The 26785-nt window shown below is 45.3% G+C and overlaps 5 protein-coding genes and 2 long non-coding RNA genes across 9 annotated transcripts; 5 read left to right on the top strand and 2 right to left on the bottom strand.

Annotated features, from left to right (window-relative positions):
- The first annotated feature begins 547 nt into the window (after nt 1-547).
- LOC136354889 (chitinase CLP-like) lies at nt 548-2031 on the top strand. Its single transcript, XM_066306707.1, has one exon. It carries the CDS (start codon nt 793-795, stop codon nt 1867-1869), a length of 1077 nt encoding a protein of 358 aa, XP_066162804.1. The 5' UTR covers nt 548-792; the 3' UTR covers nt 1870-2031.
- A 2680-nt stretch (nt 2032-4711) lies between these two features.
- On the top strand, nt 4712-6454 carry LOC136355324 (chitinase CLP-like). Its single transcript, XM_066307735.1, has one exon. The coding sequence runs from the start codon at nt 4736-4738 to the stop codon at nt 6008-6010; it is 1275 nt and encodes a 424-aa protein (XP_066163832.1). The 5' UTR covers nt 4712-4735; the 3' UTR covers nt 6011-6454.
- A 3781-nt stretch (nt 6455-10235) lies between these two features.
- LOC4326527 (vesicle-associated protein 2-2) lies at nt 10236-15317 on the top strand. The gene is made up of 8 exons (XM_015765155.3): nt 10236-10592; nt 11806-11876; nt 12412-12493; nt 13101-13216; nt 13301-13873; nt 14418-14480; nt 14625-14702; nt 14793-15317. The coding sequence occupies exons 1-8, from the start codon at nt 10544-10546 to the stop codon at nt 14901-14903; spliced, it is 1143 nt and encodes a 380-aa protein (XP_015620641.1). The 5' UTR covers nt 10236-10543; the 3' UTR covers nt 14904-15317.
- Nucleotides 15296-15985, bottom strand: LOC9271510 (uncharacterized). Its single transcript, XR_001542328.3, has 2 exons — nt 15838-15985; nt 15296-15617 (listed from the first exon to the last, which is right to left on the bottom strand). It is a non-coding gene; the product is annotated as an uncharacterized lncRNA (long non-coding RNA).
- A 1440-nt stretch (nt 15986-17425) lies between these two features.
- Nucleotides 17426-20469, top strand: LOC4326526 (uncharacterized). 3 transcript variants are annotated; one of them, XM_015765143.3, is made up of 2 exons: nt 17426-19089; nt 20056-20469. In XM_015765143.3, exons 1-2 carry the CDS (start codon nt 17595-17597, stop codon nt 20250-20252), a joined length of 1692 nt encoding a protein of 563 aa, XP_015620629.1. In that variant the 5' UTR covers nt 17426-17594; the 3' UTR covers nt 20253-20469. The 3 variants fall into 3 exon arrangements, with proteins under 3 accessions (XP_015620629.1, XP_015620623.1, XP_066162864.1); XM_015765137.3 differs by having other exon boundaries at nt 20035-20469; XM_066306767.1 differs by having other exon boundaries at nt 17426-19128; nt 20035-20469.
- A 389-nt stretch (nt 20470-20858) lies between these two features.
- Nucleotides 20859-22523, bottom strand: LOC9272650 (uncharacterized). Its single transcript, XR_001542329.3, has 3 exons — nt 22378-22523; nt 21056-21132; nt 20859-20971 (listed from the first exon to the last, which is right to left on the bottom strand). It is a non-coding gene; the product is annotated as an uncharacterized lncRNA (long non-coding RNA).
- On the top strand, nt 21534-22117 carry LOC112937622 (uncharacterized). Its single transcript, XM_026022461.2, has one exon. It carries the CDS (start codon nt 21714-21716, stop codon nt 21858-21860), a length of 147 nt encoding a protein of 48 aa, XP_025878246.1. The 5' UTR covers nt 21534-21713; the 3' UTR covers nt 21861-22117.
- Nucleotides 22524-26785: the final 4262 nt, after the last annotated feature.

Genomic DNA, 26785 nt, shown 5'->3' with positions numbered 1-26785 from the left:
TATTGGGCCGGGCCTCGTCTGTAAAACGTGCTCACGCGCCACACACGGTTTTGCCCATTTTTATTTGGGGATCACACCTTCACGTCGCCGACTCACTGCTGCTTGTCACGACTCACGAGGCTGTTGATGGAGTACTAGTACATCGATTTTTTTTTCCAGAGCTTCGACTACTTCACTTTGGATAAAGGAACCACGTACTGGCGTTGCTACGCAAAGCTTCGAAACGAGGATCCATCCAAAAAAACCACATGGTCTGATCAATGCCACTACTACTCCATCGTCAGAAGAGCCTGAGCTGACCTGAGCACGCTAATCCAGCACGAGGTAATTGACCAAAAATAATTCTTGCTCCAACCCTTTTCTAACATTTAAAATATGTTTCAAAATAATCAATCACTTTCAATTCTACTCTATCCACCATCTCACATCTAACCGTACATTATTTATTAAGGACTATTATAGTTTTATTTCTTAAACTTTATATATACTAAACAATCTAGAACAACAAGTATTTTAGGACATAGATAATAAAAACACACACTTCCTCTTCCATCCCGGTCGCAGTACGCACATCTATATTATGAGCAAAGGACATTGCGACGTTGATCAAAGCCATTGAGGCCACCACCGATTCAGCGAGAATGACGTCGTTACGCTGCAGCAGCGCACGTGTGCTCCCATGGCTCGGACTCTCGCTTCTGCTCGCGTCACTGCCACCTCCGACCGCAATGGCGGCCACCGATCGCCGCCGCCCGACGCCGTCCAAGCCCATCGTGGCGCGCCTCGGCAAGGATGCCGCCGCTCGTCGTCGACCTCGCCGGCCCGCTGCTCTGGTCGACGTGCCCGCCCGCGCACCGCACGGTCCCATGCAGCTCCAGCGTGTGCAAGGTGGCGAACTGGTACCGGTCTCCGGCCAGCTGCCCGTACTCCGACGGCGGCCGGCCGGGCTCCGGCGACAGGGGGTGCGCCTGCGCCGCGTACCCGTACAACCCGGTGAGTGGGCAGTGCGGACGCGGGGACGTCGCCGCCGTGCCGCTCGCCGCGAACGCCACGGACGGCAAGAACCCGCTGTTCCCGGTGTCGTTCTCGGCGTTCGCGTCGTGCGCGCCCAGCGGGCTCCTGGCGTCGCTCCCGTCGGGTGTCGCCGGCGTCGCGGGGATGTCGAGGCTGCCGCTGTCGCTGCCGTCCCAGGTGGCGTCGTCGCTGAAGGTGGAGAGGCAGTTCGCGCTGTGCCTTCCGGCCAGCGGCGGCGGCGGCGACGGCGCGGCCATCTTCGGCGGCGGGCCGTTCCAGCTCCTAGCGGCGCCGCCCATGGAGATCGCCGAAGGTCTCCGCCGCAACCCCGTGCCCCTCCTCAAGAACCCCAAGAATGGCGCCTACTACCTCCGCGTCACCGGCATCGCCGTCAACCTCGAGGCGGTGCCCATCCCGCCCCGCGCGCTCGACCTCGACGTCCGCCGTGGCACGGGCGGCGTCACGCTGAGCACCGTCGCGCCGTACACCACGCTCCGGCCCGACGTCTACCGCGCGCTGCTCGGGGCGTTCGACGCGGCCACGTCGGGTATCCCACGCGCGGCGGCGGTGAGGCCGTTCGAGACGTGCTACCGGGCGTCCGCGCTCGGCACGACGCGGCTCGGCTTCGCCGTGGCGAACATCGACCTGGTGCTGGGCGGCGGCCGGAACTGGACGCTCCCCGGCGGCAGCTCGCTGGTGCAGGTGGACGAACAGACGGTGTGCTTCGCGTTCCTCGAGATGATGGGGACCTCGCCGGCGGCGGCCGACTCGCCGGCGATTGTCATCGGAGGTTTCCAGATGGAGAACAATCTGCTGCTGTTTGATCTGGAGAAGGGGACGCTGGGGATCAGATGAACTGATTTTGTACTTCCATTTTAGTAGTACTTCAGAAGTCCAGATGTGTGTAACTCACGTACTGTTGGTGGGTTAGCGATCGGAATAAACGACCAAACGGTAAGATCAACCAAATAGTAATTACGGCTACAAACACAGTCTAATCCTTTGGGCCGAAGGAGGTTTTGAGAGCGTGGATTATAAGCTCTCGAGGGGACATCCCCTCATTGGCTTCTACAATCCATAACAATTTGTGAAGATAGATTAATATGTGATATATCACTACACAAATATGCAAATTAAAACATGACTTCTACAATCCATAACAAAAATAATAAATTAAACTGTGAATAGTATACACATACTCACAATCATATATTTGTTATTTTTGCTATGGATCATAGAAGTTATATTTTAACTTGCATGTTTGTGTAGTGATACATCACATATTAATCTATCTTCACAATTTTTTTCATATTTTTTATGTCTATTTAGATAGCATGCATTTTTATGACTGTTTGACTATTTTTTAAAACAGTTTCCGAGGTTTTGACGAACTTGTTTGGGACGCAAGAGTTTTTCTCAATTTGTACAGGATTTAGACCGTTCTATCTGACAATGCCTCTTCTCTGAAAAAAAACTGTTTATTTTGTTTATTTTGCAAAATTCATATGACACCTTTGCCTAACATTTAAATGCAACCCTTACTACTGAATTTTGCAGTGTGATACCCGTCAAAAAAATTTCGCAGTGTGATGTGTGAGGAATGGAATGCACACCTTGAATGCTCGGGCTCCGGATTCAGCTTAGAAGGCACTTCATAAACAGATCCTTGCGACGGCAGATTCCTTCAGTCTTTTGCATGTTTGATACTTTGATGCATCGTTGAGACAGTTTTTGTACCCCCTGAGCATTTTCTTGAGTAGTTTTGTCATATGAAAGTGTAGTAATATATTGTTCCTGATGTTCATGTCACAACCGTAGCAAGTTTTCTTCTGCGAGCATTGCTCGGATGATCTGATCTAATCTAATATGACGATGTAGCTTAGCTAACTACAAACATCTCTCTGAAGAACAATTCAAAATCCATATATACTTGAGCATCAAGCTTGTGATTGCCGATGATGGATTCTAATATCTCGGATAGACGTCCACCCGTTTCTTGCATGCCACCTAAATGATTATGAAAAAATTCTAAAAAAATTCACAAGATAGGTTAATATGTAATATATCACTTCACAAACATGCAAGTTCAAATTCGACTTCTACGAGTTGTAACAAAAATAACAAATCAAACTCTAAGTAGTATACGTATATTCACAGTCAAATTTGTTATTTTTGTTATAACTTGTAGAAGTCGAATTTGAACTATAACAAATTTGACTGTGAATATACGTATACTAATTAGAGTTTGATTTGTTATTTTTGTTACAACTTGTAGAAGTCGAATTTGAACTTGCATGTTTGTAAAGTGATATATTACATATTAACCTATTATGTCAATTTTTTGAAAATTTTTCGTAACCATTTAGATGACATGCAAAAAAAACGGGTGGACATCCACCCGAGTGTTTAAAATAGTTTCCTGTGATTGCCATATGACACTCTCACACATATTGCATTGAGATCAGACGAGCGCGGAATGAGGATCGCCGAACCGTTCCAAAAAAAAAAGAGGATCGACGTTTTCCCAGCCGAAAAATGGGGTCGGAGTTTTAGTCTCCGAACCATTGGCGGTATATTTTCATTTTGTCCTTTTCATTTTTCCATCTCTCTTCGTTAATTTTTTTTCCCAATCTCTCGTTCCATCAGCACATCATCAGGATGAACGTTTTCCTCCGCGGGAAGCAATCTGGACCGCTGAAATTTGATCGAACGGTCAGGACATGCCCAAATTATATTACACAGGACCCACATTTTACACCGAGTTAAAGCCCAGGCTCACGAATTAGGTCCGGTCTAGTACAGCTGGAGCTATAGCCCAGCCAAATAGTTTCAATTTCACCTTAAATGATAGTAGAACTGAATGTAGCTCTCACAAAATGAAAAAAAAAAAGTAGAGCTGAGTTTAGCATGCTTCATAACTTTATTTCAGATTCAACTTCTGTATCTAGATTTAAAAGTTGGAGCTGAAACAAATAGACCTTTAATCAACCCAACACCAGCACACCGCCAACCGTTCACACGATCTGGACCGTAGAAGCTTGATCCAACGGTCCATGGTCCATGGATAATACTGAATTGCGAGTTCGTGACAAACGTGACTAGCTAGTGAGAGGTGCTGAGAATCGAAGCTGGTGAGTGTCACGACTAACAAGAATAATATCATATCCTTCCCAGATATCGGTGAATTCGTTCAAGTGGCGTACGCAAACCTCAAGGTTAGCATTATGAAAACCCATATGATACTAGCCACGAGGTAATTGTCTGAGCTAATTAGCACAAACAGCACGTGCAGATGTACTTCGTAGACTTCATATACACGCCTAGTTGAAGTTCCAATATCCTCGAAAAATAAAAGAAAATCCAGTGATTACAAGGGTTTACCAAATCGTTTTACATGAAGTTAGCACCGCCTCACAGTTTGACTGTTATCGTGATGTATACTGTGGTTTCAAAAACTGAGAAGGTTACTGCACGTGATAACCAGGTTTGATGGTTATCGTGATGTATACTGTGGTTTCAAAAACTGATAAAGTTACTGTACATGATAATCGGGTTTGACGGTTATCACGATATATACGGTGGTTTCAAAAACTGAGAAGGTTATTGCACATGATAACCGTGGTTATGTAAACCCTGCTGGTCTACTGTCCACGTAGACAAACCACTATAAATACGCATACAGACGCATGCTAAGTCACCCACAAATTAAACATACTCGGCCATGTCGTCCAGCTACAAGATCGCGCTCGTGCTCTCGCTGCTCGCGGCGCCGCTGCTGTGCGCGCTCGCCGCCGGCGATGGCCAGCACCGGCCACCTTCCAAGCCCATACTGACCCGCCTCGCCAAGGACCCCTCGACGTCGCTCTACACCGCCTCCGTCAAGAACGGCGGCGGGCAGCTCGTCCTCGACCTCGCCGGCCCGCTCGTCTGGTCCACGTGCCCGGGGAAGCACCGGACGATCCCGTGCGGCGCCGGCGTGTGCGCCGTCGCCAACCGGAACCACCGCCCCAACTGCCCGTACACCGCCGCCGGCAGCAACGGCGGCGACGGCGGGCGCTGCGCGTGTTCCGCCACCGCGTACAACCCGGCGAGTGGCCAGTGCGGGTACGGCGACCTTACCACGGTGCAGCTGTCGGCGAACGCCACCGACGGCAAGAACCCGCTGTTCCAGGTGTGGCTCTCCGCCGTCGCGTCGTGCGCGCCGCAGCCGCTGCTGGGCTCGCTCCCCGCCGGCGCCGCCGGCGTCGCTGGCCTCTCCCGGGCGCCATTGTCGCTGCCGCTTCAGGTCGCCGGGCAGCTGAAGGTGGAGAAGAAGTTCGCACTGTGCCTCCCCACCGCCGGTGATGTCGGCGCGGCCATCTTCGGCGGCGGCCCGTTCTGGCTCCAAGCCGCGCCGCCGCAGCAGGTCAGCGACCGTCTCAGGTACACCCCATTGCTCAAGAACCCCAAGAACACCGCCTACTACATCGGCGTCATCGGCGTCGCCGTGAACAGCGTCCAAGTCCCCCTCCCCCCGGGCGCCCTGTCGCTCAGCGCTCGCCAAGGCACAGGCGGCGTCGCGGTGAGCACGGCGACGCCGTACACCGCGCTGCGCTCCGACATCTACCGGCCGGTGCGCGACGCGTTCGCGGCGGCCACGGCCGGGCTCGCGCGCGCGCCGGCGGCGGGGCCGTTCGACCTGTGCTACCAGAAGTCGGCGCTGCCGCCGACGCGCATCGGCCCGTACACGGCGAGCGTCGACCTGATGCTGGCCGGCGGCCAGAACTGGACGATCGTCGGCGCCAGCGCCGTGGTGGAGGTGAGCCAGGAGGCGGCGTGCTTCGCGTTCGTCGACATGGGCGCCGCGGCCGCGCCGGCGGTGATCATCGGCGGGCATCAGATGGAGGACAACCTGGTGGTGTTCGACCTGGAGAAGTGGCAGTTCGGGTTCAGCGGCTTGCTACTCGGCACCATGACCAGGTGCGGCAACTTCGACTTCAGCATCGGCAGCCAGTGAGTGAATCGTACGAGCAGAGCGTGAATGCACGCACAAAATAATCAGACACGACACGTTCAGGGTTACTCCCTCCGTTAAAAAAAAAAAGACAAACCCTGGTTTCCGTGTCCAATGTTTGACTGTCCGTCTTATTTGAAAAAATTATGAAAAAAATTAAAAAGATAAGTCACGCATAAAATATTAATCATGTTTTATCATCTAATAACAATGAAAATACTAATTATAAAAAAATTTCATATAAGACAGACAGTCAAATGTTGGCACAGAAATTCAGGGTTTACTTTTTTTTTTTGGACGGAGGGAATATGTGTTGTTGCCATTTCGACACGTGTCAGTCAATTAGTTGAGATGATGATAAATCTCACTGTCTTTTTTTCTGTAGTATCGTCGGCCATCCGTCTGTCCTATTTCAAATCGATGAATAAAAGTGTCCTCAATTTGTCAGCTTGGTTTGAATTCAGTTCATGTACTGTCCGCTAAAATGGCAATAATCTCGACATCTCTTCGCTGCTTCGTAGTAACAAGAAGTGTTCCATCTGAAGCTGAACTATCTGAATTTCTGAAGAAACAAAGATAAGCTCCTTTCTTTTCAAAAAGGAAAAAAAAGGAGCTCCCTGGGCAGAAATGAATTGGTGCAGTCTTCAGGTAACTATCCAGTTTCGGCCCATTTAGACGATGACCAACTCCCAACTTGGGCCGGCACTGCCATATTATGGCCTCGTGGGTCCACTCAAAGATCCCAGAATCTGAGCCTGAGCTATGCACGTCACCATGTCAGCGTCTGCCTCTCCTCTCGTGTCATCTCATCTCATGATCAGAATTCAGAGTTTTTTCAGACCTTTCCTTTCGATCCATGGATAGATCCAAGGAAAAGTTAAGAGTAGTAAAATAAACAGCCAAAATTGCTAAAGCGACCTCTTTTTTTTTCTCTACTTTCTCACCATCACACCAAAAAAACAATTAGGGGAAGTATAAGTGACATGGTGCTTAGAGTCATGAGTACATGACTCCACCCACCAGGATTTAAATCCTAATGTACATGTATATTACGCACATGCAGGTAGACTTTCAATAAGATTTTAATGAGACCAGTGATGAGTCGCTGAATTTCGTCTCGTAGAATATGTGTTAGGGGACACATCCGAGAGGATATGAGTGTGGTATTATATATACAGTGATATGTGCGCGTAACCTAACACCCAATGCTGGGAAAAGAGAAGAGCAGAGAGCATGAGCAGTGGATGGTGATTAGCGAGAGCGTTACGGCCACTGTACCAACCTTCGGTTTTGTCAGCGAGTGTGATGGCCACCGGCGGTGAGAGCGTCCGGAAACCTCTCGTTTTCTAGGAGCGGTTTGGCTGGAAAAGGACTTGGAGCTACTGTGCTAGCTAGGAAATTGGAATGGCCGGTGGTCGGTTGGAGAGTGAGACCTCAACCACCGTAGACGAAAACCTGAGTACCTTTGAAGGAAATCAAGTCCCAGGGAGGACAGGGCGATTTACACAATTATGTAGATTTTGTTTTTCTTAGTGAGTGTTTGATTACTGCTCTCTCGTTTGAAGTTGAAGCAATTTTTTTAAAAGAAAAAACTACGGTAAAGTTGCTTTAAAAATCATATTAATATTTTTTTAAGCTTTTAAAAATAATATTTTTTTATTTTCTCATTTCTCCTTCTCTCAACACACTCTAATAATACATTTTTTTATAATGACATAGGAGTGCTAGTGAAACATTGGCGGGGTTGGTTGTTCGTTATATTGTACTACTAGTATTTAGCATTGATAATCGTTTTTATGTATACAACTGTAAATATTGCATCATGTACATTTCAATTTCTATATTATGATGATATTAATAATGTTGCAATTGTGCAAAACAGATTAAATCCCCACGCGAGAAAATAGGAGCACTGCCTTTCTTTAGGGAAAAATATAGCTAGCATTACTAGCGACCATCGACATAACCCCCGAATAGATATCCCCAAAGGAGAAGTAATTACTATAATGTAATAAAGTCAAAAGCATGTATGCTCTATCTTAGAAACCTACATAATAGTTATTAAATGTACTCCTTAATCACGATATAATTGGAAAGAAGATCATATAGCTAACTTTGAGGAAAAGTTTTGTTATATAAATCAGACAACTTTAAAATCATGATTCTCATGCCACTTGAATCATTGCGTGAAAAGGATTTTCTTTATGAAGACTCTTTTCTTCTTTTTTCATTGTGTATGTAATACTACTAACACATTAACAAAGTTCTGTGTCCTGACTCTATTTCGTAAAGACTCCTTTTTTCTCTTTTTTTTTTCATTGTGAAACAGTACACTGCAAAAGTTGTCTATCCTAGCGTGCTTCCAATTTATTAAACATGGTACAAAGCCATTTTCTTATATTTAAGACTTCAACAACCATTTTCTTTATCAGAACTTTAATAATTGCTCGTATATGGACATGAAGAGTAGAGATATGCACATACTCCACTTAGGTAAAAGTAAAACAAAAACCAAATAAAAGGATTCTAGAGCATGTGCTTTGTTTGTTAGGAGTAGTTCATACAAACAAATGTAAAGTAAAACAACAAAATAAAATGAAGAATAGAATAAAAGGATTCTAGAGCTAGTGCTTAGTTAGTTAATCTGTATCTTGCAAGCAACAGATAACCTCACCAATTTAGTGATTCAACACCATCAACTTCACTCTCAAGTCTCATCTGAAGGGAGTAAAAGAGGATTTACAAAATCGTGTGACTATCGCGGCTATCACGTGCGATAATTTTCTCAGTTTTTAAAACTATGGTATATACCACGGTAACCCCACCCTAAACTGTTTGAGAAACGCTGGTAGAGCATCAATCACAAGCATCAATGGCTGCTCTGTTGGGTGTGCAACTACACTGCTACAGTATTGATGGATGACCATGATGCCGCACCCTCTGCAAGACTGCAAATCCACGTGGAAATCCACAGTCAATGTCCCCCTGGATCTCTCTCGGTAGCAGTAGAAACCAACCAGGCCGGCCCACGTGGCGGTGGGCCATTGGACCATTTGACGATTCGGTTGATACTTGCGCGACCCTGCGCGGGGTACTGGTAGGAATGACTTTGAGCGGAATGAATCACGCCGTATATTTCCGGGCATGTGCCGTGTGTGGCACCAGACCTGCACCTGCCACGTCACTTGCCGACACGACAACGAATGCTGCGGGACCCACCTGTCATAGGCATGACAGACCAACTGAATATTTGCACCCAGGGGCCCAAATTCTCGCCTAATGTCAAATAAGGGTTGATCCCTCGGGTCACAAATATAAGTAGACCAAATGTTTATTCTATGCACCAACTTTTTTTGTTAGAAACACAAAATAAATGTAGACACCCCACGCACACTCATTCCTTTTAAACGCACACACGCACACACACCATGCCTCTATAAGCACCTCCATTCCTTCAGAAGGCTGGACCGATATATCTTGAGATTGACGAAGTGACGTCTCGCCGTCAACGAGTACGTCGCTTCTTACTGAAAGAATAATAAGTTGTAAACGTGTGCACCCGTGACAAATCTAGGATTTAAACTCGGATAAATTGGTTTCACCATAAAGAACCTAACTAGTTGAGATACGCTCACTTCGCATACACCTTATGATTAGATAAGTATGTGTCACCAGGAATAATAGGCTTTGTTCGAGAGAGTTTCCGACAGATGCAACCAATTCGATAATCTTGAGTTCTTACAAACAACTATAGATTCGCACTTTGGATTTTGAGATTAAGTAGGTGCAAAATCTATAAATGAATTCCTAAACATGAGACCTAGAAATGAACTATAACTATAGTAGGCATAACAACCTAGAAACCTGCTTATTTGACAGATTCTCACTGACTGTTTACCAATTACTTCCTTCATCCAATAAGTTAATATATTACTAGTATGCATCATATCCAGTACTTTTTTACTTCCTCTCCGTTTAAAAAAAAAATCCAATCTTAGTAAGGATTTGGTGACCAAAATTGTTACCAAAGGTGATTCTCAGTAAGGTTGGTTTTTCTAGGACGGAGGGAGTAACTTACCGTGGGATGAAGGGAGTATCAGACTCTGTAACACAAAAGGTGTAGTATAAAATTAGATTTTGTAGGGGCGTAATGTGAAAAAACGGGTAGACATACGCCGGGTTGGCCCGCACCAATGAAAAGGCCGCCCCCATCAATCCTCCAGTCCCTGGAAAATCTCGCCTCCTTCTGCTCCGCGTCCCCGAGAGTCGCCTCCTCCTCAAAACGGCTTCGAGAGAGAGTGGTGGTGGTGGTGGGCCTTCCCGTCGTCGTCTTCGACTTCACTCCAACTCCACCTCCACCTCCACCACCCCTCTCTCGAAGCCATCGCCGCCTGTCTCTCCTCTCCAGCTCGCCCGGTCAGAGTCCGCGGGGGATTCGATTGATTGGTAGCTAGCTAGGCTTCCGCGCGCGGCGACCCAACGTCGGTGGAGGCGGTGCTGAAGGCCGGGCGGCGTCTCGTTCGTGGTGCGGTGGAGATGGGCCAGGACCTCGCCGAGATCCACCCTCGCGAGCTCCAGTTCACCTGTAAGTCCCCCCCGCTGCCACGCCACCGCCACGGCGCCACGCCTCACCACCCCCTAGATAGAGAGTGGAGTAGAGAGTAATTCCGATCCGTCTCGCGTTAACGGGCGAATCGACTTCAATCGAGTGGATTCCGTGTATGTGTGTCGTGGTGTGCGACTTCCCTGCCTGTTTCTTCGCTTCGCTGTAGTATTACTTTGTATCGTGCCGGGTATTTTCGCCCTCAGTGGAATTTAATTTGTAGCCTCTGTTGATTGGAATTGGTTCCAGTATTAGTGTTCCAAAACTATTTCCCCTCGTTTGGACTGATCAACAGGTTTAAGGGTCTTAGCGATTTTCATTTCAAATTAGTGGGAATTTTCGTTCCACTCTGGTTTCTATTTTTTTCATTTCTTAGTGGTTTTGATTTTCGTTTCACTGTCATTTTTTAATTTTTCTTGTCTGAATGGTTTTGATTCTGTTTAGAGGTGTAGGTACTTGCAGAATTTTTTTTGTTAGATTATTACAGTGTTAAGTGAAGAAGCAATGAGTGATTTTGTTTTTACTGTTAACTTTTCTCTAGGTTACTTAGATAACATTCTACAAACATGGCTCCGGAGTTTGGAATTTTCTGTAAACTTTTGTTTTGGAATTTTTTAAAGGCTGCTTTTTTAGTGGGCTGCTCCTTTTTCTGTTCGTTTGGTTACTGACAGGTCGATTTCGTGGTGCGAGTGGTTGTAAAGTCTGATGTCTGTGTGTGGGAGAGGGATCTGATTGCTTGTCTAATTGGCTTACCTGGATTGGATGCGGTTGCAGTAACTACTGAGAATGGACTGATACAGCGATGCACATGCTAACAATCATAAAAGGAGGGAGTGGTGGTGTTAGTTTTTACCTTTTAGTCATGCATCACTCAAAAGATCATCATGTGCTGATAAAAGAGGAAGGGGAGTGAAACTGAAAATTATCGTATCCTAGTTCTGCAGGTGGTTTTCTTATGAACTGTGCAATTTAGAGTACTTGTCAAATTTGCACATGATTAAATTGGTCTTTGCAATTTTCATTGGATGAACAAGACGGTCTCGTACTGGTTCCTACCACACCTGTATTTGAAACTACAACATTCAGCCATATAATTGAAATGTGTTTAACTGCTGTACAGTATAGGATACAAAACACATTCCGTCTCAAAGTTTTGAATGATAATCTGACTTGGTATCTCATTTATTATTGGCAGTTGAGGTGAAGAAGCAAAGTTCATGTACTGTCCATCTTGTCAACAAATCCAATGAATATGTCGCATTCAAGGTTTGTCAGTGCTCTCAAAGACAAATTCAAATGCCGCTTGTTTTTATGTTAAGTATAGCTCCTGATGGTGTACTGTGTACATTGTGCTATCTAAACATTGTGTATCCTTTCCTAGGTAATTGTAACCATGAAGTTGTCCATCAGTACTATTATTTTGAATGCGGCTATGGCCTTAATTCTTGAATACCAAATGGGCATATCAAAGAATACATATTAATTTGTCTGCTACTACATACAACTACTTTTATTTTTCTAAATTTAAATGTCTTTTTATGGTATTGTACAAGAATTATATAGTGATGCTAGATACATATTTATATGGTAACCTAACGAGAAGGCTGGAAAATTGTATTTTTAATGCAAGGTATTTCCTATTGTTTTTAAATGCCATTTCTGATGACACTAAACTTAGATATTTTGTTTTCTGAATATTATGTATTCTTTAATCGCTTTTATGCTCAATCAAAGGATGATAATTTTTGCCGTTTGAGCATCTAATAGGACTATGTCTGATATTGCCCTTCAAATTTGTTAGGTTAAAACAACATCACCTAAAAGGTATTGTGTTCGACCAAACACTGGAGTCATCCTTCCAAGGTCAACATGTGATTTCACAGGTATGTTCAGTAGCTCACTACTGCATTTACTCACTGGCAATATTGTTTTGTGTATGCAAGGATTATTGCACCGGAGATATATTTACTTACCTTGTTGATCTATATTAGCATATACTCCCTCCGTTTCAGGTTATAAGACATTTTGACTAAGTTTGTAGAAAAAATTAGTAACATTTTCAACCCAAGACAAATTTATTATGAAATTATATTCAATTATTGATTTGATGAAACTAATTTAGTATTATAAATATTACTATATTTGTCTATAAACTTAGTCAAACGTAAAACAGTTTGACTTTGACCAAAGTCAAAATGTCTTATAACTTGAAATGGAGGGAGTACGATAAAGTGCATTTTGTATGCTCATTTTGGAAAGTCATGCAAGATAGCCATTTTCATTTTCTGTGGAATCTATATAAAGCTTTCTAGGAATGAACTCATTCCTAGTTGAACTGTGCAGTAAAGAAGCACAGTGTGCTTTCTTTTGGGGGAGAGTAATTATTAGACAGATGTTTCTTATCGTTTATTGGTTCTGTTATAATTTTTACCAATCAGTTAAATTGCTCTTTTCTCTTATTGATTCTTTTCTTTACTCGTCTGAATGAAGTTACCATGCAAGCACAACGTACTGCTCCACCAGACATGCAATTAAAAGACAAGTTTTTGGTTCAGACAACAGTTGTCCCTTATGGAACATCAGATGAGGACCTTGTTCCTTCTTATGTAAGCACATAAGAATATGACCCCCTTTTTTTTGGAAAGAGCTGTACACATGGTGTTCTTCTAACTCATCATTTTTTTTTACAGTTTTCTAAAGAAAGTGGCAGATATATCGAGGAAAGTAAATTGAGGGTTGTTCTTGTTAGTGCATCTCATCCTTTTGGAGAGCAGCCAATTAATGGAATTCCAAACACTGAGGCAGCTGTTGAGGTTCCTTCATTAAAGGACACGTTGAACATTAAGAATGAAATTCCAGTTGCAGAGAAAGAGGTTCATTCCCCTCTGGAAGAAGACCCAGTTGTTATTCCTGCACCCCCTTACCCTGTCAAGGAGGCTCCAATTCTCAGAGAAGTTCCTGTGCATATTTCCCCTGTCAGGGAGACTTCATTCCTGAGAGAAGTTCCTGCACCCGTATCCCCAGTCAAGGAGACTCCAATCCTGAGAGAAGTTCCTACACCATTGAAGGAGACACCTGTTATATTGACAGAATCTCCACCCCCTCCAACAGATACCTCTTCCATTACTGTCGAATCTCTCCATCCTTTCGAACAAAACCTAGCAAGTTTGAAGGAATCTCCTCTAGAAGAAACTCTTCCAAAAGCAGCTGTCGTGTTAAGTGAGCAAGGGGCTGTCAATGTGCAGAGTCGTCAACTATGCCATGTAAGCATTTCCTCTACTATTTTCACATGCCCCTTAAGTGGAGTATAAGGCAAAAATGAGTTGAGTTTCTGGAGGCCTGCAGTGCTAGTCTTTGACTGAATTTTAGCTGGTCAGGGTTCTTGCTAACCATCTCAATTGGAAAGTCTATTAGTGGCTAGATTTTTACAAAATTCCACCTATTCCTGGTTAAAATGTCTCCACTTAGTTTTCAAACACCATGGCATAAGAATGCTTACTTGTTCTGACTATTGATTCGAATTTTGGTCACATTTGCCAATCGTCCATTGCATCCAACATCCTTTAATTGGTCATACACAACAAGTGTATTTCTTGAAATAAGTATTTTATATTTTGTGATTCTTCTATCTTCCATTAAACTGGAAGTAGCTTTAATGAAATAAATATGCAACTAGATACAATGCACTAAAGCTAAGCTGCACTTATAGAGATCTTCAAATTACATATTTTTCTCACTACATTTCCGATCTGTCTCTTAAACAATCTTCCCACTAGTTTTATTGAAGTTGCTCTGTATTTTGGACAGGTAACGGAAGATGTTCAGAACCTGAAGTCAAAGCTCAATGGTCTCGAAGTAAAATTGGAAGAGGTAATATTTTGGACAGGACAAATCAATAGTTCAGAATGAGATCCTCCTGAAACATGGAGCTTATAATGCTTGATAAACTAAGATTTTAATCTTATATTCCAGATAATACTTTCTGAAGTGAAACACAAACTTTCTGATTTGCAGGCTGAAAAAATGATAATAAAGCTGAGAGAAGAGAGCAGAACTACCACCCAGGAGCGGGATAAGTTACAGCAAGAAATGGTATGACTCAAATTCCATCCTGAAACCACTGGTCATATACTATGTTTCATGCATGACATGTCTACTAATTCTGATGCATGGCTTGGCTAGATGTTTCTACGAAAGAAGGGAACACCAAGGAATCAAGTTGGTTTCCCCTTGCTGTTTGTGGTTTATGTGGCACTTCTTGGTACTTCTCTGGGTTACCTCCTGCGCTTATGAGGTCAAGTTCTTCCAAAAACCCATCAGCTGGACACTTCAGTTTGTCACAAGAATTGGAGGGCAGCTACGCATCAATCTTGAAAGGGGAGCATTCCTTAGCATCGTATTTCACTAGCCATTATGGTTTTGCATATAACAAAGGTACCAATTGCCTGCGTGCATAGAACAGCTTTTACATCTGTACAGAACCGTCCAAGAGATGCTGCTGGCTCAGTAGACTAACCCGGGATTTCTTTTCTCTCCCCTCACTGGGGTTTTTATAGTGTGTTGGATTCGGTTCTTTCTTAGAATCGGTGCAGTTTTCTTCGTTGTTTTCCTTTTCACCTGGGCTGGTGTCAGTTTGAAAACTGTCAGGTTGTATTTGATTTGACATTTGTAAGGCATCAACGAGGTACCAAAGCAGAACCATCATTATATCGTCGAGTTGCTAACAAATGCAAACAAGTAGGATTATGCATAACACCCCTAGAGATAAGTGACAAAGTAAAGAGCATATATAAGACTCTGCAAGCTGCTATCAGGTACTTGTTCTTCATCAGAGGATGTGTAACGATTTTGGTCCCATGTGTAATGGTAAACACATCGCATTATTTCACTAGGTGGGTAAGGTCAGGGTGGTATCAGAAGGGTGACGATGGGCCACCCGGGCCTGGACGCCCCAGCAATGGCCCACAACAATCCTGGAGCAAGCAGCAGCAGCAGAGGACATAAAAACTGCACAAGAGAGTTTCAGAGATTCAAACTTTTGATGAGTTGATATGTGAAATTTCGGTGGTGTGTGCTTCGATTGGTTGAACTTGCACATAACGTAGACCTTTTAACTCATATGTGATAATGTGAATTCCTAAGCAGATGAATTAAAAACTTTGTTTGCAATTGCAACGCGAGGTTAAACTTCCAGAAAGTTTAGGGCAGTGTAATGTACACAGCTTACCAGGACCCCATGAAACCTCCAAATCCAGGCCCCCAGTAACCAGGGCCAGGGCCTGGGCCACCCAGAAAGCCAGGTCCAGCAGGAGGTAGTGGGGCCCATCCTCCAGGGCCACCTCCAGGAGGGCCCCATCCCCCAGGGCCACCTCCAGGAGGGCCCCAACCGCCAGGGCCTCCTCCCGGTCCTCCAGGCCCAGGTGGATCCATTTCACCGAGAGAAAATGCTAGCTACAGCTTCACAAAGAACTCAATCCAAGAACAGAATTTTCAGGAGCGAAGGCAACATATCCTTGCAAATTGCTGTCATATGGTTTGATTTGATGTTGTAGTTCCAAGTGGACGATTTATAGGCTTGCAGTGAGAACAGTAGTTGTGCATCGGTGCATGTAACTAACATTCAATGGCTTGCATCATGCCAGTATGCAACTCTCGATCTCACCCACTGGTCTCTCTTTCAACTTTTCAACTACTGTTCTCTCCTTAGCAACTTGCATTCCAGATATTCAGGGGCAAAATTCAGACAGCTCCCGATTTACTCCAGTTAGGTGAGTATACTATATCATTTCCAACAGCTTCATCTCATGGCATGATCAATCAAGATGTCAATAGGAGATGGACGCAAAATGAGCTTTTAGGAATCAAACTGAATTGGTGGACAACTACTCAAGGAATTGGCTACAACTCTATACAAGCATGCCAAAAGAAAAGGAAGGTCAGTACAGGAAGGACTAGCTAATGACCAATGAATAGAGAATATCAGACACAACCTCACAGTTTAGCTAGTCAAGGAGTACTTTGAGGTATTCTACCAAGTATGGAGCAACGACATCACCCTCACGGAAGGTGCCGACGATACCATAACTTCAAGATGGATGAGCAATGGAAAACACAGTGTGAGGTCAACCTATATAGCACAATTCAACGGAAGGATAAACTCAACTGCAGCAAAAATAATTTGGAAACAATGGGCACCCTCCAAATGCAAACACTTTGCCTAGCTATTGCTGCAAAATAGGATTTGGACAACAGATCAGCTATAGATCAGATAATGGCCAAACAACTATTTCTATCAACTATATTATAGGAATTTAGAAACAGCTCAACATCTCTTCAAAGATTGTCCTTTGACAGATTTGGGAGAGGGTCCTAAGTAGGCTGAACTGCAATGAAATTGACATGACACATGATGAAAATGAGCCGCTGTTGGACTGGTGGATTAAGAGAACATCTCAAGGTGGGAAAGACAAAGCCAAAGAAAACAAATCAGTCCACATGCGGGTAGCATGGGAAATACGGTGTGAGTGGAATAGACGTGTGTTTCGAAATCAAGAAAAAACTCTGATGCAGCTGCTGGATAAGATACGCTGCTGGACAAGATACAAGATAAAATCAAGTTATTGAGAATATGTGGAGCAAAAAACATCTCGAGATTATCCGCCTAAGACTCAGTTTTTCTTCTTTTCCCTGTCTTCCTTTTCTCTGTTTTTCCCCATCACCATTGGTGATCATGTAAATACTTTTTTTCCTACTTAATATAACACCAGCTTTGCTGGCTTCAGTTTCAAAAAAAACCGGCAGCATCCATCTCAGGTAAAACAGCTCATCAAATTTAGTATTATAAAGTTAAACCTCCATCTGAAGCTGAAAAAACCACCTGGAATTACCTACAGCCTTGCTAAAGATTTTTTTTCTACGAATATATAGAACAATGAGGCTGCAATTAGAGCACTAAACACATGTCACAAAACCTCCTGTTTGTTTATGGTTTCCCTAAATTTGCAAACGCCATATGAACATTCGTTCATGCATGCGTGCATGCAGCATATATTTTCCCATGCAATCCTCTCTTGTGTCTCCTACATTCTCTCCTCGCCGTCGTCTCCTCCTCCTCCTCCTCCTCCACATCGCCGGCCGGCCGCCGCCATGGGTTGCGGTGGCTCCAAAGAAGCTGTGGCCACCGGCAACACCGTCGGCTCCACCGGCGGCAGATCCAGCCGCCGCCTCTTCCGGCGGAAGTCCAGCGTCGTCGCCGCCGCCAACGCCGCCCCGTCTCACGCGCCGCCGCCGCCGTCCGACGAGAGCTCGGCCGCCGCCGTTGTCAAGGAAAGCAGTGTCAACGAAGAGGTCAAGGGGAAGGGCAAGGCGACGCCGAAAGAGAAGGCCATTGATGAGGAGAAGAAGGATGTCGAGGAGAGCACCACGGCGGCCGCCGCCGATGAGGTCGTCGTCAAGGACACCGGCGTAGTGATCGTCGAGAAGACGACGACGGCGGCGGCGGCCAAGGCGACGCCGGCGGCCGTGAAGAAGATCGTCGAGGAGAAGAAAAAGGAGGAGGCCAAGAACAAACAAGAAGCTGTCACCGATGATAAGAAGAAGGAGAAGGTGATTCCGACCAAGGTCGCCATTGATGAGAAGAAAGAGGATGTAGTAGTGCCAATGAAGGAGGAGTTCGTCAAGGAGAAGGAGAAGATCACTGACGCCAAGAACGACGTCGCATCAACCGAGAATGTCGCCGCCGTCGATGAGAAAATTAAAGCAGAGGAGGACAAGAACAAGAACAAGAACGACGACGAGGTTGTTGCCACGGCAACAATGGAGGCAGCCGTCGAGGAGGAAGACGACGACGAGGCGGCATTAGCCGAGGACGACGACGACGACGACGACGACGAGCAGCCCAACGACGACGAAAGCATCACCTTCGCGGTTGCCCCCGTCGCCGAGGACGACGAAGGCAGCGTCACCTTCCCCGGCGCCCGTGCCCGGCCGGTCGTCGCCAACGCCGACGAGGTTCATCAGGAGGATGACGTCACTAGTGTCACCTCGCCGACGACTGCCCCGGCCACCCTGGAGAATGACACCAGTAGTAGCGCCGCCGCCGCCTTCCCGGCCGCTGTCCCGGCGCCGGTGGCCGGCGAGGAGGTAGCACAACTAGAGCAACCTAGCTCTTCTAAGTCCAACAATGGCGAAATGGAGGCGGTGGCCGGAGTTGATCAGGCAGAAGATGCCAAGAAGGAGACAAGCAACATTGAGGCGATCAATGTCGAACAGGAGGAGATCAAGGTCGAGGAGGAGGAGGAGAAGATCATCGTCTCACAGGAGACAGAGGAGGAGGAGGAGAAATCCGCTGTCATTTCGAGAGATGAGATCACCAAGGTCGAAGTCGAACGCGAGGAGATCAAGGTCGAACACGAGGAGATCATCGTCTCCCAGGAGACAGAGGAGGAGAAATCCATTGCCGTTTCGAAAGATGACGATGGTAAGGTTCAGAGGGAATGTCCCTAGATGTTTGCATGACGTATAAATAATATAAATTTTTTTAAAAAAATAACATAGATTAATATGAAATATATCACTCCACAAACATACAAGGCCAAATTCGATTTCTACAAATTGCAATAAAAATAACAAATTAAATTAAAAATAGTTATCATTAATTATTTTTGTTACAACATGTAGAAGTTGAATTTTAACATGCACTTTTGTGAAGTGTTATATTTCATATTAATTTATCTTGTAATTTTTTAAAAAAAATAATAACTATTTAGGTGGCATGCATGAAACAAGGAGATATCGCCTGAGGGATGAAAACACTTTTTCAATTTAGTTTCTTTGATTGCTAAACATTACACGCACAAGGACTATTTATCTAAAAATAATAATCTGAAATTTCCTGCCTCCCGTTAAATATGACATTCTTAACTATATTTTGGTTGAAATTTCAAAACTTTGATCATCCACACTTATTTAGTTTAAAAATTGAGATCATACAGGTAAAATTTTTATTTAGAATTACTTTTAAAACATTATGATTTTAATAGATCATATTATTATATTCTAATACTTAGAAAATAGTGGTCAAAGTTGTGCACCAAGGACTGCATAAAATCAACAGTGTTATATATATCTAATAATCTAAATACGAAGGTAGCAGCTCAAAAAAAAAAAACCGAAGGTAGCACATGCACATGCTATTATCTCATCTATTGTGTTTATCAAAATCAGGGGACCCAACGATCATTATTCTTCTTTTGCATCTTTTCTAATCATTTTGTCTCTAACAACATTATTCCTTACATCCAGTGATCTAGGCATGCTTGCATAAATTGCAATCTATAATTCTGCTGATCTGTTTTCCTTTAAAAATAAAAAAGAGATGAACTTTATCAGCTGCCGATTTCAACTGCTCACATAATACTCCTAGACGTTCCCATTCCATGTGCAGGGCAATCAGATGGGAAACAAACAATTGAATTGAAGGAGGCCATGACAGCAACAAAAACGGATGAAAAAGGAGAGGAGCAGGTCGCTAAGGATAAAAAGGATGACGAACAAGAACAACAAGCCACCGCCGCTCCAATTGAGTCGCCGAAACAAGAACAACAAGCCACCGCCGATCCAATTGAAGCACCGCTGAATTGAAATTTGAAAATGAGACGCATCGTACCAAACAAAATGCATTGCTGCATGCCTCCACGAAATGTCCAAATTTTCTCCCTTCAGTTTATTAGCAAGAAACTGTACATGATGCTTATCTGTTCTTGTTGGTTAAATACTTCATCTTCAACTGAGATGATGACTGCTAGTTTGTGCAATTTCGAGTATTTAACGTTGATTAGCATGTGCTGTATATGTATTATTTAATAAGCACGTAGATTAGGGGTTGCTTGGCTTGTAATACAGCCACGAGGGGATCAGTAAATTGATCTCTCATTATTGCTGAATCTGTCACCGTCAGAGAAAAAAATTGCAGTGCAGTCTAGGTCAGCCTGCAGCCCTTGTGTTAGTTCAGGTAAGAATGTTCTTTATTCAGATTAAGCAGCAGCAATTGGTAGCCATCTTTGCAAGTCTTTATCCACATTAGGAAGCCTAATTGCAGTCAGGATCATGATACAGTGACAGCAAGTGGCTATTAATGAAAGCTGATGACGTGCGTAGCGTAACCCAAAGTGATGTGATTATCATGTGAAGCAGTGGACGCCCATAATTGCTACTATTCATATTTTATCATCTAATAACAATAAAAAATACTAATAAAAAAATTTCAAATAAGACGAACGGTCAAACGTTGAACATGAACCGTACAAAACTGTATTTATTTTGGAACGGAGGGATTACTCACCAGAATATTCAACAGTGTCCTGTAAAAAAAAAAGAGAGGAACCATTGTTTTTCAGAACCGTGCTAGAGAAGAATAAAAGAACAGGTTCTCAAATTAATGTGACCTGGTCTTTCACCACTTGGCATTTCCGTATCATCAAAGGGTGGATCCAACTTGATTTTCAGCGCATCAGCGATGATCCTATATCCAAATTAATACTACGTCAATGACAGTGCCAGTTAACTGAATGTATAAGTTTGCATTGATCAGGTCTTGGCTAAAAGAGAGATGATCAGGTCCACCATACTGAAATCTGAAAGAAATTAAAAAAAACTAGACATTTCAAGATTAATCAACACTAGTAAAATCCCGAAATGCACTTCAATCTCTGCATAGTTATAACTTACAAGAACTCTATCCTGATGTGCTGGTAGTGGTGGCCATGGTTGGTGCGGAATTGGTTGTTCGATTTGTCTGATATCCAACCTAAAGGACATAGCCATGGAAAAGAAGTTGCATCATGGAAGGGCTAGACAGTGATGCCTCAACAACCAGCCAGCCCACATGATGCTTGAAAGCACCCCAAGATTCATAGCCAAAGTGTCATAGAATACAGAGACGAGACGACCTCCATCCGGAGTCTTTCAGAGTCTTTCAGATTCAGAAAACCCACTACTGCCAAGAAGCCCTGCTTCTCTTCTACTTCCTCTCAAAGAAAGAGACCGAGAGAAGTTCATCTTGCAAGCCAAGAACTCTCGTCCTCTCCTTCTGAAGCGGGTGGCATGGGGAAGCTGTGTTGCAGCCAGACGGACGACGATCCGGAGTTCAACCTGCTGGGGCTGCTCGTCGCCGTCGTCCTCGCGTTGCTGCTGCTGATGCTGTGCACGCCGCCGCGGCGCAGGCGCTGCGTGGTGTACCCCTGCTACTAATGGCGGCGGCGGCGGCGGTGCTCCGATCCTCTCAGATGAGCAGAGGGGATCGAGGAGAAGCGACGAGGCATCGTCAAGCTTTAAAGCCAGGCATAGGTTCCGATCTTTTCTGACCGATTTGCATATGCTCAGTTTCCGAAATAATTTATGCTGAATTTCGAATTGTGATAGACTCGTTTCTGTTGCGAGTTGTTAGAATTTTTATGTGCATACTGTTGATTTGCGGCCTGATGGAATATATGAAATGATTTGGAGAACCGTGTGCTTCTGCAACTTTTGTGTAAAAACCCGGAAACTTCAGAAAAGGTGTTTGTATTGTAGTAGCAACCGTATCTGAACATCTTTCTGTTAAATCGGTCGAAACAAGCAGAATAGGATGCTGCTGGGATGGAATGAAAACAAATCGGAGGTAGGTTTATACTCCATTGTGAATACCGAGCAATATGTACCTGATGTAATGGTGCATGTAACATAGTACGATGTGAAGAGAATTAGAGGTGAGAGAAGAATAACGAACCTAGGGTGTGCATGATTTCAGTAAAGCACAGGTTCAGCAGATGCATGGGTCGTTGTGAGTTGGGGACCTGATCGATCTGGGGCAGGGAATGCAGCACAGCAGTAGGTGACAGAAGTAGGAACTTGCAGTAGTAGTTGGATGATGATGATTTGAGATGGGGAAACTTTTGTAAGCACTACATATCAACTAAATAGTCATGAAATCTTTTTAAATTTTTTAATATGTAATATATTACGCCATAAACATGCAAGTCCAAATTCGCCTTTTATAAGTTACAGCAAAAATAAAAAAAATACACTAGTTACAGTTTAATTTGTTACTATTTTTATTATTTTTATTGTAACTTGTAGAAGTCGAATCTAAACATTGAGTGATATATTATATATTAATCTACCTTGTTAATTTTTTTATAATTATTTAATTGATATAAAAAAAAAGGGGTGTACTTCCATCTGGGAGATTATAAATTTAGAATCCTATCTTCGCATCGCCGCCGAAGCAGCAGCACTAACCGGCGGAGAAGAGAAGCCGGTGGTCACTGGTCAGGGTCACCGTTGGGTTGATCCAGTCCAGATGCGAGAGCATGCATATGCAGCCGTTTCGCACGGCACGGCACGGCATCGCACGACCGCGCTCGTGGTCGTGTGGCGGTGGGGTTGGGGGGACGCGCGAATTAATCAGCGAGTTTGGTGATAGTGAGCCCCCGCGCTGGGCCTGGGTGCGCCGCTGCAGCGCTGGCTTTCTTTCCATCGCATCGCTCCGTGGGCTCCGCGTCCGGCCTGGGAGGGGGAGATGGGTGGGCCGTTATATAAGGCAAGGCCCGGTTGGTTGATTTCTTCAGGAAAAAGTTCACTTTAGGTTCCTTCGCTCGCATATATTAGTCTCACTAGTTGCCCTAATAAACCGAAGCCATTGACAAAATTTGTATTTTCAAACATAATTTTTACGAATTTGTTTTAAGATATTTTCAACTTGGTTTTTTTTTCAGTGTTGGCTTTTAAGTCGCTAACACACATATAAAAGTTTTATCTAAAAATTATTTTTTATTCTCTAATATGTTGGTTTTGCTTATTAGAGAATTTTTATTCTCCAATATGTTACAGTAGTTCATCCGTTCTAAAATATCCTTTGTAATAATATTTTAAAACGAATATAGCATTTAGGCAGTACTGCACACCAAGATCAAATGGTTGTTGGTTAGCTGCCCTGATCAGGTGACCTGATGACCATACTGGAATATTGGACCTGATCAAGGAGAGCTCTGCTCCGTAGATAGACGCTGCAGCTCGATATCGCCGAGAATCGCAACATCATGATTTGATCAGTCTGACGTGCGTGATCACTCACCGTGCACTGCAGTTACAGGTAGTAGTACCATCCTATTGCTAGATGATGCATCTTCAACAACCGAATCTCACCGCTACACATCCCAATATCTTGGGCTTGCAGAGCGTGGAATCTAATCCGTTAACATTATTATTGAGATAAATTTGGTAAATCCAGTGCTTCCACATTTCCATGCATCCTGATGATGCTAACCTGCCATCCTGCGTCGGCGATCGCTCAATATGATGCGATTCGATTCAGGCACGCAGCACCTCCTTTCGGTTTCCCGCACGTCTGAATTACTCCCTCCTACTCTAAATGTTCGCCGTTGACTTTTTTAAACATGCTTGACCGTAAAATGTGTAAAACTATATGTATACATAAAAGTATATTTAACAATAAATCAAATGATAGAAAAAGAATTAATAATTACTTAAATTTTTTGAATTTTTTAAATAAGACGAACGGTCAAATATTTTAAAAAAAGTCAACGGCGTCAAATATTTTAGGATGAAGGGAGTATATATTAAGCGAGTAATTAATATGAAGAATTTTTCTCTCTCGCCTTTTCGTGTCAGGCTTCTTCGATTCCAGAGGTGAGCTGCTCCGATCGTTCAAGCAACGAGGCTATCACACGCTAAATTCGCTGCCATTTCACGCGACGTCGATGCTTAATTGCATGCTGACTCGATCGATCGCTCGTCTTTCAGGTAGCAGGTTTCAAACAAGGTTTAGATAATTAAACATTTCAGAAAGAAGCCAAATTAATCAAGCCTCTCTATTCATATATATGACTATTGCAGTACACTAGCTACTTGCGCATCATAATATATCATACTTATATCGTTACATCGTTATTGCCACATGAAGAAGTTACGTCGAATTCATGCATAACCAACTCAACAAACTGATGGATACTCGTGCAGAGTAAAGAGACCAAGCTATAGCTCTAGATGCGATGTCCCCGGCAATGACGACACCATCACTAGTTTGGTGCAACATACCCATACTTTTTTTTAACGACTCGCACGAGACGGTGCGAAATTATATTGATAGAGCAGGAAAAAATTACAAGATTATAACCCTGAAGGGTCATAACCAGGAGAAAGAAAAAAAATATACCACCACCCACGTACCGGCAACGCCAACACACACGACCAGGAGAAGGTTAGCACCGGACCGGCCGCCGCTAGACCAACAAAGGAACACAGACGAGATCGCCCTACAGCAAGGGGGTGCCAAAACGACGTCTTCAAAAAGAGAAGCGACGGAAGACCGCCGCCGCCGTCCATCAGGGCTCAAAGGAGCCAAGACTGGGCTTTCGCCCGGTAATCACCCTTGAGGTGTGAGACAGCACGACAATGCCCTCAGGAGGGGGAATTAACCATCGTTGTCGGTTCAGCCAAGGCCGGGTTAGGTTTTCACCCGCCGCTCACCATCTGCGAATCTACGGCTGATGCACCGATGCTCCACCACCACTCAAACTCTGCTGACATGTGGGGCCCCTGCACCGACGCTCCCGCCGGCCAGCCTTCGTGCGCCGAAGACCGCGCCACACCCACCGGCAGCTCCACCATGCACCGAGGCGCCTCTTCCACCGCCGGCCGCGCCTCTCGCGCCAAGCCGGCCTCCTCCACCGGACGCGCCTCTCGCGCCAATCCGGCCTCCCTCCATCAGCTGCGCCTCTCGCGCCAAGCCGGCCTCTATCTCCGCCGCCCGCGCTTCTCGCGCCGAGCCGGCCTCCGCTGCCATCGGCTACACCACTCTGCGTCCAGCCGGTCTCCGACCCCTCCTTCAAACGATGCTGCGCCGGCCGATGCAGTCGTCTGCCACGCCCTCGGCAAGCCGTCCGAGGCCGCCATGCCTCCTCCCACCACCGTCACGGTCACCACCTCACCGTCGCTGCCGTCACCTCACACCCAACTCCTTCCCCACCTCCACTGCCACATCCTTCGACGTCGCCACCGTCTCCTCAGTCACGGCCGCTGCAAGTCGGCTGCCGTCGCCGATGCCGCTATCACCAGCCACCGACGCCAGCAGTTGTCGTCGCAAACCGCTGGCACTGCCAACGCAACCGCCCCAACGCCATCGCCGAGCTCTCCGCTGTCGTCGCAACCGCCACCGGGGCAAAACCATCTCCAGCGCCTGGATCTGGTCGCCAATGCCAGCCTCGCCGCCAGATCCGGCCTCCGTCGCAAGCCTCGCCGCCACCTCCATCCCCGCACCATCTCCAACCCCACTATCGACGCCCCCAGCAAGAGAAGCAGCACGCCGCCAGCACGCACGCCATCCCTATCGCCATTGCCGTCTCCCCCGCCACCGTCGTTGCCTTCCCCGGCGCCAGCCGCCACCAATTGCTGCCACCACCCCGCCACCTTTAATCCCCGCCGCCACCACCACCAACTGCCACCGCCACCTCACACCGACCCGCCGCCGGCGGCCTCCCCGCCAGATCCGGCCGTGGCGGCCCGGATCTGGGCGGTCTTCGCGCGTCCCGCGCGCGGCCTCCCACCGCGACGGGAGAGGGAGACGAAGACGAGGGTGAAGCCCCGTCGCCGCCATCCTTGCGGCCGCGCGGCTTTGCCGGTGGCTGCTCGGACGGCGGCGAGGCGGCGAAAGGAGGAGGGGGGAGGAGCGGGCGACGCCGGCGGTTTCCGTCTCCCGTGTCGCCCGTGGGGGAGGCGACGCGGGGGCAAAATACACATACCCATACTTAAATTACAGTGAGAAAACTAAACTATGTGCAAACAGTATTTTGTGGGTGCCGTACATTAATTGTTGACTGTACTGTGCGTTATCTAGCAGCACTACCTCGGTCGTATTCAAATGTAGCAGATTCTAGTATTAAAAAAATTATTTTAGAATATAGTAATTCACCTCTTATTCTCACATAAATCGTTTTTTTTTTCAATCAATCATAACCTTCACATATCTAATTCAACATATTTTCTTCATACTAGCAAAAACCCGTACGTTGCAACGGATTATTCTAAATAGCCAAAAATATTCTTGGTTGAAACAAGATTCTTCATCTTAAAGGACAAAGAAAAAAATGCCATACTTGGTTTTTAGTTCAGATTGA

This window comes from Oryza sativa, chromosome 1, assembly GCF_034140825.1.
Source record: "Oryza sativa Japonica Group chromosome 1, ASM3414082v1".
In the NCBI taxonomy this organism is placed as follows: domain Eukaryota; kingdom Viridiplantae; phylum Streptophyta; class Magnoliopsida; order Poales; family Poaceae; genus Oryza; species Oryza sativa.
This window is presented reverse-complemented; position numbering and strand designations above follow the sequence as displayed.